The 14420-nt window shown below is 46.7% G+C and overlaps 1 protein-coding gene across 1 annotated transcript in view; it reads left to right on the top strand.

The window, feature by feature from the left end:
* The window catches only part of CAMTA1 (calmodulin binding transcription activator 1), a gene marked incomplete at its 5' end in the record, with an annotated part of 26774 nt that overhangs the window by 3517 nt on the left and 8837 nt on the right, over nt 1-14420 (top strand). Inside the window, 7 exons of the mRNA XM_010141090.1 lie at nt 801-988; nt 1414-1660; nt 2118-2189; nt 3192-3212; nt 6302-6495; nt 6690-6764; nt 11664-11694. Coding sequence (XP_010139392.1) covers nt 801-988; nt 1414-1660; nt 2118-2189; nt 3192-3212; nt 6302-6495; nt 6690-6764; nt 11664-11694 — 828 coding nt within the window. The remainder of the gene's footprint in view (nt 1-800; nt 989-1413; nt 1661-2117; nt 2190-3191; nt 3213-6301; nt 6496-6689; nt 6765-11663; nt 11695-14420) is intronic.

Below are 14420 nucleotides of genomic sequence, written 5' to 3'. Positions count from 1 at the left end.
CTGTGGCGTTAGGCCAAGCCACTGCACTTTAACGGGCAGGGAAGTAAGAGTGGAGAAGAGGAGAGACAGCAGGTTGGGGAAGGAAAAATCCCACCAGGTGTGGAATAGAGGAGATAACAGCAGAAGCAGGACATTAAGATGAGAAGTAGTCCCTGGGTGAAAGACTGTGTTTGGTCTTCTGAGTGAAAGGAGTAATGGGATCACAGCCCAAAGCACTGCCTTGGCATCGCTGAACGTTCTCATCGGGCTGGCACGACGTGGGTGAAGCAGATCTTTGCAAAACAAGAACTGTTTTCTGTTCTCTGTATTAAAAATTCCTGTGAGCCTTGGTGGACGGGTGGTTGTGGTTCAGGATTCCTGACAAAGCTTGTGGTCCCAAGGGTTTTAACTTCTCTTGATGTGCCTTTATTGTCCTGCCACGTTCTACTGCACATCTCGGTGAAAGAGTGGCAAGACGGCTTTTCCTTTGGAAACAAGATGATAGTGACAGCTGTCAGCAGCGTACAGCGAACGCCCTACGACATAAACCTTTCACCAGATCTCTTAGGCTCCCCACACGCTCAAAAAGGAGCTGTGGGGAATATGAAACCCTGCAGTGCTTTGTCAGAAGAGACAGAAAAACAAATGAGCTGTGGCTCATGAATTTCTCTCTAGAGCCCAATGCTGAGACGAACGGTAGCCTTCAGCTACCACAAGTAATGGGGAAATGGGGCAGTCTGTCTGAAGCTGGGCTGTAACGTGCAAGCACAAGGCTCCTGCTACCAGGTAGCAAAAGTTTGCTCTCCTCTGCCCCTTCCTAGGTGAACATGATGACACTTGCGGAGCACATTATTGAAGCTACGCCTGACAGGATCAAGCGGGAGAATTTTGTGCCAATGGAGTCACCGCTAGTGGAGAGAACAGACAGTGCTGCCATGAGCACCACAATGAGCTGGCTGGCCAGTTACCTTGCTGATGTCGATCATCTGCCGAGTGCTTCACAGATGAGGTCAGTAAGAGCTGTGAGGTTGCTCTGGGTTTGTGAGTGGCCTGGATGCAGGGCAGCGTTCACTGGTTCTTTAGCCAGCAGATGCTGTTTCTCAGTGTGACTCAAGGCTGGTGTTCCAAGGCCAGCCACACACTCATGGTCAAACGTATTGTTGCCAGCACAGCTGCAGATTCATGGAAGATCGGGAGTGCATGCAGCAGGAGGGGGGAGGGGGAAGTGGCCGCTAGGTCTGACTTGTGACTTCTTTTGCAGTGCCATGTCTGTGCAATGCAGTACAGGCAGGCTTAGGAATGTGGGATGTTGCTTGGAGACAGGGAGGGGAGCATGAGCTTCTGCCTTGAACTCAGAAGTGTCGTAGTCCTTATCTGTGATGCCAGCCCAGGTGCTCTGGGAGCCAATAATTGCTACTGTCATTGGTATTTCAGAAGTCTGTATAGTGAACCCCTGACCCCTTCTTCGAACACCAGCTTGAGCCCTGCAGGCTCACCAATCAGTGAAATAGCTTTTGAGAAACCCAGCCTTCCCTCGGCAGCAGACTGGTCTGAATTTCTGAGTGCATCCACCAGCGAGAAGGTAGAAAATGAGTTCGCACAGTTAACTCTGTCTGATCATGAGCAGAGAGAACTCTATGAAGCTGCCAAACTCGTCCAGACAGTGTTCAGGAAATACAAGGTACGTGGCCAAAACATCCAGAGTCTTCCTTGTTAGGTGTGAGAGAGTGTAATTTGTTACAAACCAGCACGGGGGTGATTCCCGCTCCTGGGAGAAGAATGCAGTTTCTGTCATAACCTTTTCAAAGCCGTTAACATTTGCTTGTTGATGTTTACCCAGCAAGTACCATATTGGAGAGAGCGTGCCATGCCATGGCATGCCTGCTGTGCCAGAGCATACCCTCAAATACACCCCAGAGATTCTCATTTGTTGCCTGCTTGGTGTCAGGATCAGTTTTGAGGGTCTGTCCTTTACGTGAATTGAGTAGAGACGTCTCCAGGAAATGCCTAGGCCTGAATTGGACCGGGTGGAGGTTTAGAAGTAGGTGCCCTGCAAGCTGCTGCGAGCCACTTAACATCCTCTGTTCTGGTTTTTGGTGCACTCTGACTGCTTACTGCTGCTTTCCTTCTCCACTCAGGGTCGTCCTCTCCGGGAACAGCAAGAGGTGGCTGCCGCTGTTATTCAGCGTTGCTACCGAAAATACAAACAGGTAATTAAGAAAGTGAAATTTCATTAAACACACGTAAGTGCCGTGAACGCAGCCCTTTGCAATGGGAATTATCCCGTTGTTCCTCTTACATGCTTTTCCGCATGCAGTGATGAAATACCCTGCTCGGGCAAAATTGAAAAGGGAAGAAAATCCATGTCCTGAATTTTAATTTTGGAGGGCATCCTTGGAAGGGTTTGGTCTGTGGTGATCCCTGCGTTTTTGCTGTTGGGTAGCGGGGGATGGTGTGTTCCATCCTGCAGTGATGTAGTCCTTATTGGCCTTTCTGCATGCTATGGCCTGAGATTATTCTCTGACTAGTTGCTTGCCAAATTTCATTGTGAAATTGAAGTTGGTTTTGCCTTTAATAAAGGCAAAGATGAACAATAGGTTGTTTTATTTTGCACATACTAAACTTTTAAACTATGGGAAGTCACGTGTTTTAGCTCGATGCCCATTGTTCCAGGACTGAGACTGTTCTCCAGACTCTAGTTGGAGACGTGCTTTTAGGCTGAGTTCTCAACCCCAGGAAAAGAAGACAATTTCCTTTTTTCCTTTGTGGTTTTTGGTTGGGTGTTTTGGTTTCCTGGAGGGTTTTTTTGGTTTGGTGGAGGGTTTCTTGGGGTTTTTTTTGGAGGGTGGGGACTAGAGCTCACATCCCTCTTTTCACTATACCCTGGTAGACTCAAGCTGTCTGATGCCTGGTGGCGTGTTACATAAAGTGAAAGGCAAGATGCCTGTGCTTTTTTACAACCCTCAAAAACGTTAATTTGGGAAACCTTTCTAGTGTTAGGTGACTGCATCGTGATTCACATTCAGCCCGTCACATGGCTGTCATTCTGAAGTGATGCTTCCTCTAATAGGGAAGCTTAATTCCTTTCAAAAACTGCTTTGTCTTGGATCCTGGAATCGCTTTTTTCGAAAGAAGATGGTTTGGTTTTTTATTTTTTCATTCTTTATTTGCAGAACTAACATTAACTATGTATTTTTCTATTTCTCCCTAAGCTTACTTGGATAGCCTTGAAGGTAATACAAATACAAACGCTATTTTGGAAACAGTTCCCCGTGGGTCACTAACTTTCACAGTCAATATAAACCAGGAGAACCTGGCATTTAGAGAAATGTTTTAATAGTATCTATTAGTAAACACCTGTGGTTGAGAAATCACTGACAAACCAAACCTCGTGGGAGATAGGTAGGGGCTGCTGTGCCACAGCGTATCAACGCAGAAATGCAACTGGAAAAAAAAAAGTCTTCTGCTTCTGCAGGCACTCAAATAAGCAGTGATGGGCTGAGGTGTGGGGAAGGTTTGGAAGCCAGTTTCTGGAGGACAAGCTTTCCTCTGTTGCTGCTGACTAGCTGTCACTTGGTGATCTTTGCCTCGGCATTTGGGGAGCACAGGACAACATTTATCCCAGCCGTGCAGCCAGCCTGCCAAAGCATTTTGAACATTCATCTTGGAAATACCTGTGCCCTGAATTCCTGAGGCCACCATCTCGTGTATGCTGCTGCTCGTCCTGGAGGCACGACTGGCGATGCCAGTCTCAAATGGTTCACGGCCAATAATATTCTGCTGTAAAGTTGGATTTCCCAACTGTGCAACGTCTTGCCCTCGTTAGACACTGGAATCAGCTGAGCTTTTCTCGGAGCTACCCAGGAGGCAAGGCATGCAGTGTGTCCTCGGGGTGATTTTCCATCCACAGCTTCCTCCCACACCATGGTTGTGTTTCAGTCGAGGTACTGTTCCATCAGAACGAGTGAGCTGAACTTCCCCGGGCCGCTGCACTAGCTGAGGCGTGCCGCTCTGTGGAGGTTAGGTGACTGCTCCAATGATCCTCTTCCCAGCTGGAGGGAAAAAGAGGACGAGAGGGAGCAGCTCGTCAGCTAAGTGGGTCTTAGAGTTGAATGCAAACATAGTCTGTCCAGTGACTGCTGTTTTCTCTTGGACATGCTTTACTCCTCTGTTACGATACTGTATTGCAGAGATCAGCACAGGCTTGTGACTAGATGTGAACAGTCACAGCTCACATCACGGTTTCGTATTTGAACCCTTCTATTCAGGGGTTTGTAACTCAGCCACAGAAGTCCCATCTGGGCTAAAAATTGGAAGGAAAACCATGACCAGCCCATGAGTGGACTTATTTAAAATAGCTAATTTAAAACCACAGTCTGAACCATTGAATTAAAAATGTTGAAAAAGAAAATCAACAAATAAAAACCAAAACAGTGGAAGTGAATAACGGCAAAATATAACTGCACCTAATGACTGCTTCAATTCCAAAAAGTGAAATTTGGTAAATGGTGGTCTGTGATGATATTAGAGGGGTTTTTGCTTTGGGATGATGGTGGGGGTGGTGTTGTCTGTTTGCTTTCTGGGTTTTCTTTCCCAATAGACATGAAAAATCCCTTGAGATATGTTAGGACATTACCCTGTACAGGACAGTGGCTGCTGTTTCTGTGTCTCACCTGTCTGATAAGTGAGCAGAAGTCATGATAAAATACCCAGCAACAACAGACACATGAGTTTTGAAAGTGTTAAAACTTTCAAAATAGGAACAGTAAATACTGAAATCCTGTGTCGTAGTGTTAGTTCACAGGTATGAGCGCAACTTCTGTGGTGGTCTGCATCCCTGTCTTAAACAGAACTTCTGAAGTTATGCATGAGTACATATGCTGCTGTTAAATGGTCACCCTCGTGTGTGCCTCGAGAGGAGAAGGATGCAGAGTAAAGAAGATTTTCTTTTCAGCAGTTTGTGCTTGCTTTATTTGGAATCATGGTGCTAGAAGTAATAGCACGCTAGAGGGAGTTTTGGGTGCACGTGTCTGCTCATACAAATTGGCCGGTTCTTGTTACAGACCTCTAATGAGATTTAGTTTTGCCTGTGACTTAGGCCCAATATTAGACTTGCATAATAAACTGTTGTGGGGTTTGGGTTTTCTTTGGTTTGGGGTTTTTTTTAGGTTAGAAACATATTTTATTCCATTTGAAATGCTGAGATTTAAATGGATATACGAGCAATCAAAACTTTTGCAGCAGTGTGCTCTGGCACAGAAACAAGAAATGATCTGTTTAAAAGTTAATTGTCCTAGGAAAGTGGAATACTCTTGTGAACAGCAAATTCAGTTCTTACAAAAGTGATTTGTTTTAAAAGATTTTTAAATGAAGACACAAAGAAGAGTATTTTGGTTTTAGTTAATTCGTTAGCATTTTAGAACGGTCATTCAGACTGCCTTATTCTTTAATCACTTAGCTGGGCATAAGTTACTGCTGCTGTTAGGAGTCGTTACAAACAGTGGCTGCATAGAAGCAAACATCCTGTACTTTGTGATGAGATTTCTGTACTTAAGGGAAACGGACACTTCCTCTAAGCGCAGTCGCTTGGTTTATCCCTAAGGCAGACCCACTGCAGTACAAATTCAGAGCGGTGTAAGCTTGACTCGGGGTCAGCTCCAGTTGTTCCTGAGTGTAGTACAGCTGGGTCTGGTCATTAGCGTGTGCATGTGGAGCCTCTGGTAGCTCAGTATTAAATAACTCCTCAGAGGGCTGGGACACCTCTGCTGCGAGGACGGGTTTGACAGCTGGAGTCTGGAGAGACCTTGTTGTGGCTTTCCAGTTCTTAAATGGGCCTGTGAGAAAGACAGACTCTTTTGCCGGTCCTGTTGTGACAGGACAAGGAGTGATGGGTTTAAATTAAAAGAGGGGAGATTTAGACTAAATATAAGGAAGAGTTTTTTTACAATGAGGGTGGTGAAACTCTGGCCCAGGCTGCCCAGAGAGGTGGCAGAAGCCCCATCCCTGGAAACGTTCCAGGTCAGGTTGGACCTCGGGGCTCTGGGCAGCCTCCCAACCCAAACTATTCTGTGGTTCTACGAATGCAGTCGAACTGTCAGGGGCAGCAAAACAGGTGTTTGCTTTCTTCATGCAGACTAGGTTCTGCACCTAACCTCACAGCTGTTCCAGCTTGCTGTCATCCTCTTCTCATAGATCCCAGTAAGCAAATAGATCCTCATTTGCTTCTCATTGTGTCTTAGTGACACAAGAGCCTTTCACCGTAGGAACCTGATTCTCGCTGGTTTTACTGTAATGCCTCAGCTTCTCTTTGTTTCTCTTGTAGTATGCACTTTATAAAAAGATGACGCAAGCTGCCATTCTTATCCAGAGCAAATTCCGAAGTTATTATGAGCAGAAAAAATTCCAGCAGAGCCGGCGAGCTGCGATGCTGATCCAGCAGTACTATCGCAGCTACAAAGAATGTGGGAAGAGGAGGCAAAACCGTCGGGCAGCCACCATTGTACAACAGAAACTCAGGTGAGCTGTTAGGATGTTAGATGTTGCCAGGATCTTTATAGATTGTTTATATGCTCGTCAGGGCTGTGCTGTAATTTACAAAGGGCAGTGGGAAAAGAACAGTGGTTCATAGGATAATTATTCTTGCATTTGGTGTTACTCTCCTCAGTTTTGCCTAAACACCAGTGTTGGCCTTTTTTTGTGTGTGTGTTTAGAAGCAGTCTGCTTACCAAGAAGCAGGATCAAGCTGCTCGCAAGATTATGCGGTTTTTACGACGCTGCCGCCACAGGTATGGCACTATCTTTTGCTATCTGCCCTTCATCAGAGCAATGCAACAATATCAAGTGTGTCAGCAATCAGTGCAATGTAAAGGACAATACAATCAGCTCACTGCAGATCTTTTGATCAAATGACAAAGCCCAACTGCTTCCAAGATACACAGGCAAAAGTGAAACTGTGACTTAGGACTGCTGCTGAAAAAGAATCCTGTTCAGCTTTATTGCTGAAATGGTGAAGCAGCCCAAGTTGTACTGGGCAGATGCAGAATAAAGAAGCTTTGAGCAAACTAAGGTAATGACTTTAAAAGCTGGGCTTGAGGAAGTCTGAAAAAAGCTTACTGAATCACAGCTACAGCTTGTAGGTGCTGCACAAAGCATTCACGGTATGTGGGAAAGTGCAGAATGTGGCAATGTCTGGAGTACACTGGAAATGCCTTTAGTTTGTTTACAGGATCACTTGGTTAAACTCTCATCAAATACAGGTTGTTCTTAATGCGGGTAGGTGGAATGTGCCCACAAAGCAGCAGACGAGTTAGTTCATGTCAGCCACTCCACCATACCGCAGTAAGCTGGGAGTACAGACACAGACACGAAGGTGAATCACCTCCTGCCAGCGTGGAAACCTGCACAGGCTTGCCAGAGGGCTCACACGTGGCAGCTCACGCTACCAGACCAGTACTCTGCTACCTGCAGGGTGTTTGTTTGGATTGTTCAATGAAAGGATCCCATATCTGATCAGGTTGCAAACTGGGACTTGGCCTAGGTAAAAATGAATTCAGACGTTTCTGACTCTGCTCCCTCCATTCTCACCACACATGCATTTCATCCGCTCAGGAGCTGGTCAGACCTGATGCATTTTGAAGCATGTATAGTTCAGACCAGAAATGTTTGCACAAGGGTAGCTCTGAAAGTCAGAGTGATAAACTGGATTTTAGAATCAGGCTTGGGCATTGCTGTAGGATTTCAGAGCTGCGGTTATTAGGAGGTCAGTGCAGCTCCTGTTGTGGAAGGACCTCTTCCCTGCAGGTTCAGTGCGAAGTGACATGTGGACGAGAAAGAGGGCTTTATGGTTTCCAGGCCAGTTGCAAATGTGCTTGAAACAGCCGCGGTTGTTTATGAAGAAGCACAAGTGGCTTCTTGCTCTCAGCAGGGCACGTGGAAGAGATCGAGAGGTTTGTTTTGTTGTGTTTGTTGGGCAGTATGTCCCGCTGAGGCAGGCAGAGGCTCAGAACTTCTGTATCCTCTTGGATCTGCTTAAGATCCAGGTAGTCCCTGGGGAAGCCACAAGCCCATTTTCCATCTGTGGAGGCTCTGGGATCAACCTGTCAGAGGCCCTTAGAGCCAACTCTCACGTGCAAGCCCAGAGAAGACCTCACAACTGGCTGTATTCCGGAGTATCCCACTAGTGTCTGGGATGTGCCATGCGCTTCAACCACGCTCAGTTAAGTCTCCAGCTGTCCAGTAGTAACCTAAACTCTCCAGGGCTTAAATTGCCTGAGACTCCAGCAGTTTTTCTTGCCTTCAGCTCATTGCCTGCCTCTTTCCTCAGGGTCTTGTTTCCTTTGTAGCAAACCCTACTCATTTGCAGCACAGAAGGTTGCAGGCAAGACCCTTCCTTTTGCCTGTAGTCAGTCTCCTCTCCAGCAGCTGGTGGCTGGGAGAGGGGTTTAGGTCTTGGGTATTTAAAGACAGGAAATAACAAAGCAGGGGCGGGGGAGGGGGGCAGGACCCATGGTCGGTAAGCTCCCTCTGGCTTTATGAATTCCTGCCACACTGCAGTCCCTGTCTGTGTCCCTAGGCACTTTGTTAGTGCTTGTGGTGGCTTGGGAATTTGTCTGTGGTTCTTGGCTAGGACGGAACAAAAGGAAAACTAACTTTCTTCCACCGAAGAAGTTAACTGTGTTTCGAAACTGCCTTGCTTTTCCTTCTGAAATGAAAACAATCACACGTTCACGGTCATGTACTTTCTCCAAGCAATCATAAAGGTTTAAAACTCGGTCAGCGTAACTAATATTAATAATGGACACAAATTTTAACCAGGAGCATTCTGGCATTGGCAAATGCTAAAAATAAAAGCAACACTTACTAAAATGACAAACCCAGCATTTAGAATCTGCTTGAAGAAGACATAAATATACCAGCCTTCCAGATTTACAGACCTATTTAAAAAATGTGACGAGTTCAGGCCTCTTTCCCCGTATTCCTCCTGCCTGCCAAAAAAGCTCTAGCGAGCAGTTGCGAAGAAGGATGTTTTCCAAAATACTTCACACTCTGTGCCGTTGGGCTGCATCTGTGATCCTTGGATCGCACTGTGGGAGTATCTCGAGACCCTCAGGCTCTCTTGGCTGCTGCTGTCATACAGAGAGATCCGGTCCCTGTGCTTGTTTGTGCTCGGAGAAGAACAACACACATATCAGTTCTTAGAGCTTTATTACCACTCAGGATTTAAACAGATTGAAGTCTTTCGCTTGTGTAAACAACTGCAAAGGAAAAGTCTAATACTGGAAATTATACAGATCTACTTACTAAACTAGAGTTTCACTTGCTTCAGCATCTCAGCTGACTCCAACTGACCCGTTTGCTTCCTCGCCTCACGCCCCGAGAGGGTTGATCTTTGCGCTTTCCCCAGCACAGGCAGCCGCGTTTGTTCCTTTGGAAGCTTGGCTCTGCAGCCCCCTTTCTGAGCTACCCTGTCTGTGGTGCGTGTACACCAGGGTGCCAGCTGGAAGACGAGGAAATTGCTTCCTTCTCATCTGCTCTTCCTCACGCTTTCTGAATTTTCTTTTCTGTGTCTTAATAATTCCATTTATTCCTCACTGCTTGACTTTTCTTACCTCTTTCTGAGAACAGACCAGTAAAACTTAGGATGTTAAGGAAGTTTAAAACCACCTCTATATAAGCCTCCTAATTATCTCCGTATACTACTACGTGTCCTGTGTAACAGTCCCCCAGGGTGCAGCTGTGATGGTGTGACTGGTACTTGTTTCAGGAGTGCTCCTTGTTGGAATCCCATCACAGACTCCTCTAGAAATGATCAAAATTAGCACAATGCTGCTATAAACAAGAAATTAAAAAAGCCTCGGGCTTCATGAAGAAATACCTCAGCCATCCAAGCTCCTGAACATCCAGGGGCAAGCCATAACAACTAACATCTGATGTTATTTAATGCTGTGTAGCGTAAAAATGGCACTATGGAGCCACCTGTTAAACCACAGTGCCTTGTCAGTGCAAGGGATAGAAATTACAAGTATTTTTGGGAAATCTGAGGGAGTGAGAGGAAAGAGCATGCACAGGAACATCAAAGAAACAGAATCTTGTAGCAGATTTTTGTCAGCTGATAGAGGTGGGGGAGGAGGCTGTAAAAGCCTCTTGTGGTCTGTCATAAGGGTAGTGAGCTAAGTGATAAGGCAGTAAATTCTTAAAGTTCAAAACTTCAACCTTAAAAAAGATGGAACGCTTTGACCTAGGTGTTTGTCCACAAGCAGATTCTGTTGCTGTGCCAATAAAGGACTCTTATTACGAGCTTATCCTGGAGCCTCTGGGCAAGATGTACTCTGGTTTTCCACTGGCAGCCATCTGGTTGGTTGGGTTTTTTCTGTTTTAAGTTGATCGAAGCCTACTTTAAGCTAATGATGAGAACTTCCGCTGCTAGCGTTCACAACAGCTTAAATGGTCATCTTGTCCTGGTTTGCTTATTTGCTTTTTGGCTCAAAGGCTCAGTAGCACAAACACGATTCCCATCAGCTTGAGGACCATGGGTCCATAGGCACGTCGGTCTCCTGTTTTCTCATCTGCTGAACTTAGGTGTGTTGCCTGATCAGAGAGTAGTTGAGATGTTTCAAGAGTTAGTGAGAGAGGTTCTGCAGCTGGAGCGTTCTCGGTAACGGATGTGTAGATGTTGATGAAAATCAGGAAAGAAATGTAACTTCTGGTTGAATGTATTCTCAGAGAAGACCTTGGAGCTCTAGTAGATGCATGTTATCAGGTGTGCTGGAGACAGAAGCGATCATTCATCAGCAGCAGTCATTCCGACAGCCAGACATGTATCGTTTCCTTTTGACTTTGGAAAAAAATGTTTATTTATCCATCTATTGTCATTTTCTCAGAAACCTGGTGAAAAACATGCATCAGCCATAACATAGTATCAACATGACTTGTCACCGAGGTGTTCTTTTTTGAGAGTGGGAAATGGAAACTTCCTCGTCTGTCTTCCCACGGTGCCCAGACCTGTTGGCTGGCACTTGATAAACCTTCACCCCAAAACTTTCCCTGACACCTACAGTGAGTTGAGCTGTCTCCTGGCACACTGTCCTGTGTGAGGCAGAATCTAGGATTCGTGGATTTAGTGGTTTGGGGAAAACTCCACCTACTCAGTGATTCCCAGATATGACACATCTAGAGCTGCAGGGAAAGGAGAGAGCTCCGAAGGGGGGTAGGTTTGCTGAGCTGAATCCGTATATAGTCTATGCCGTCAGCTTACACTGGGAAGATAACCTCTTATTTCCTATTCTTCCTCTGATTCTGAGAAAAATTATACTCTTCCGAGAGGTATCTACACCATTGCTAGGCGGTGATTATGGTCTGCAGCGGTTTTTAGGGTGTAAAATTTGGAATGAGATAAAAAACAGACGATCACTGCAGGGGAAGGCAGGATGCAGCTAGAAATGCCACGGGGATGACAGCATTGGGTTTATTTTACTTACTTATTACTTCCTGCCTTAAAACACCTAAACACAGGACTGCTCTTCCCTGGTAAAAAGGAGGACTCCAGTAGGCAGGAGTGGGAAGGGCTCTTTCTCTCCAGGCGAGCAGCAGTGTTGTCTCCTCCTCCCCGAAGTGAAGCTTTGGTAAGGTATGGTTATTGCCATGTGTGTGCTAATAGCTCTTTGGTATTGTTTTGCAATCTGAAGCCCACTGGTGGACCATAGGCTGTACAAAAGGGTGAGTGTAGCTGCCTGCTAGCCAGTTCCTCTCTTCCATTTTAAATATTTTTGCTTTCTGCTTGCTTGCATGGGGCTGCAGCCGAGATATGCCAGTAAGTTTCACCTCCATTAATTATATAAAACAGAATCCTGTTTAAACTAACCCTACTGCAATGACTAACAGTGCTGCTTTTGTGAAGGACAGAGCTCTGCAGTAGATGTTACCAGTGCATGACTGTGTGGACCAGGACATGTATTTCCATCATGGGCATGCTTAGGCGGCGTTGTCGGTGGGCTGTTTTTTTCAGTATCCAGAATGGCTGTTAGCAGAGTTTTGGAACTTGGCGGGGTCTGCACTCACACTCACTCAGGGAGTGACAATGTCCGTTGTCAGAGGGCTGCGGCAGCGTTCAGGCTAGATGATAGGAAGCTGCAGTACTCTAGATGGATATTTGTCCCTGCCTGAGCCAGGGAGAAGCAGAAGAGCTCTTCACGCTGCTTGTTACTGCCTAAGGTGGTTAAGCGCAAACACTTGTCTTCTAGAAGTTGGTCTTCGGTAAGTGACACGCCTGGTTACCTTCTGGGACCAGCTTTTTGACAACTGCTGCTCTCAGCCGTTACTCTGTGTGGTGGGAAGGAAAACAAAAACCTGAAATGAAGATGCTATAACTGTGTTACAGTAAGCGCCAAGTGAGCCTCTGTCAGGAGTCTCACTCTCAACATAAAGATTGGAGTCCGCACGCCATTGTGCTGGGGCACGCTAGCAGGTGGCTTTGCAGCCCGACCGCGGGGTGGGAATGTGCAGAAGCGAGTTTCCGTGGCGAGTCACAGTCCCCGTACGAGCAGGGAGTGCTTTCGCTGCCAGGGCACGTGCCTGAGCTGTCATCAGGACACCACGGAACCGCCTTGCACTGGCGAGGCTGTAGGACAGCGGGGTTTTTGTCAAAACCCGCAGTCGGAAATAACACTGTTTGTGTGGTTATTTGTCCTGTTTCAACAAGAGAGGAGAGGCGGAGGAAGGGGCGGCCTGTCCTCCTGTTTCCACATAGCATTCAGAAAATAAGACTGAATTGTTGATTGTGGGGTTTTACTGACTTGGAATTGCAGAGATCATTTTTATGACGTAGGAGTGAGGGTACGAATAGGGCTGAAGCCTGCTGGAGGCATCGTTATTTGTTTTAACTGTTGAGCCTAACAAAGAAGCTAATGACATCTCTTTCCCAACTATGACTTTTGTGCTACCGTTTTTTGTTGCGTATCCTCAGTTTTTTGCAAGTAACAATTTGGGTTCTTTGCTAATGACAAATGAAGTAAGAATTGGATGGAATGAGGGACAAGGGCCCAGATACGCCTTAACTGTGAAGTGCTGCTTTCATGGATCTTGCCCTGAGGAAGAGAAACGTTACTCCCGATTGCAGAGACACCAACACGGTGAAGCTGGTGCAGCGCTATGAAGCATTTTAATCCAGGAACTGTGTAAAATAGCTTGTATTCTCATAAAGGTGGACTGCTGGGTGACTTTTACTAAAACAGTGCATGTGTGTGTATAACTGGGGCTGGTGATTTTTGATCTACAGTTGGGTGTCTGGTTTCAAAAGCCTCCTGAAGATAAAACATCATTTGTTTTTGAAAAAAAAACCCAAAAACCTCACTGTAAGTTACTTAAGTCATTCTGACTATCAACCTTCTTCCGTTCTGAGTATGTAAGCGTCTACTTTTATATGAAAAAGCACTAGCAAGTTGAGCCATCTTTAATCTTGTGGCCGATTACCGTGTCCGTGGGGCAGTAATGAGTGCTGCAGACAGACGATGGCATTTTTGGCAGCCGACGGAGCAGTACCCTGCAGGGCACTGTAAGTTACTTAAGTCATTCTGACTATCAACCTTCTTCCGTTCTGAGTATGTAAGCGTCTACTTTTATATGAAAAAGCACTAGCAAGTTGAGCCATCTTTAATCTTGTGGCCGATTACCGTGTCCGTGGGGCAGTAATGAGTGCTGCAGACAGACGATGGCATTTTTGGCAGCCGACGGAGCAGTACCCTGCAGGGCAGTGATGCCGGGCTGGCTCAGCAGCACGCCTGCCCTCCCTGGCAGGCAGCATCCCAGCCTCCCTCCTCCTGCCCCCGGATGGGCCCGAGCAAGGGGCTGCAGCTCCTCAGCCCCCGCGACACAGCACGCGCCTGTCGCCTCGGGAAGCCTCGGACCCTCTGGTGTGCAAGTGCCGAGCCAGCCTTGCAGCCCTCAACACGCTTTGGGTGGTGCGACAGAGAAGGCTGAGCTGCCCGGCCCCTGCCAGCCAGAACGGTGGATGCACCCGCTCTGTCTTTTCTCTGAGCAAAAGGCAAATGCTACAGTCCCGTCGAGGCTGTGCAGCCCTTTCAGCAGCAGTGGAATTGGAAGAAACTAGTGCAAAATAGAGGCTGCGGGAAGGGAGGAGTCAAAGCAAGTGTTTTTCCCCCTGCACTGCTGCAAACTCATTCTGCAGCAGGGGGCTTTCTGGTGAAATCTGTTCTCTAACGCTTTCTGGAGGTGACTGGGGATCTCCCAGTCTTTGTCTGGCTAGTTATGGGCCTTGTTCTACAGTGAGTAAGAAAACGAACTAGCATTCATGTCTGCAACTAGGTGCTGGTACGCTCAAAATAATCCCTGCCTCCAGCTACTCCTGTTTTTGCAGTTTTTGCTCTGTTCTCAGTCTTCCTTCTCTCCAGGGAATTCCTGCTTAACGAATGTGGCTGGCTGCGTGC

The sequence above is a fragment of the Buceros rhinoceros genome, unplaced genomic scaffold, assembly GCF_000710305.1.
Source record: "Buceros rhinoceros silvestris isolate BGI_N320 unplaced genomic scaffold, ASM71030v1 scaffold17658, whole genome shotgun sequence".
Lineage (NCBI taxonomy): Eukaryota > Metazoa > Chordata > Aves > Bucerotiformes > Bucerotidae > Buceros > Buceros rhinoceros.
Note: the sequence above shows the minus strand (reverse complement) of the source record. Positions and strands in the feature narration are given on the sequence as shown.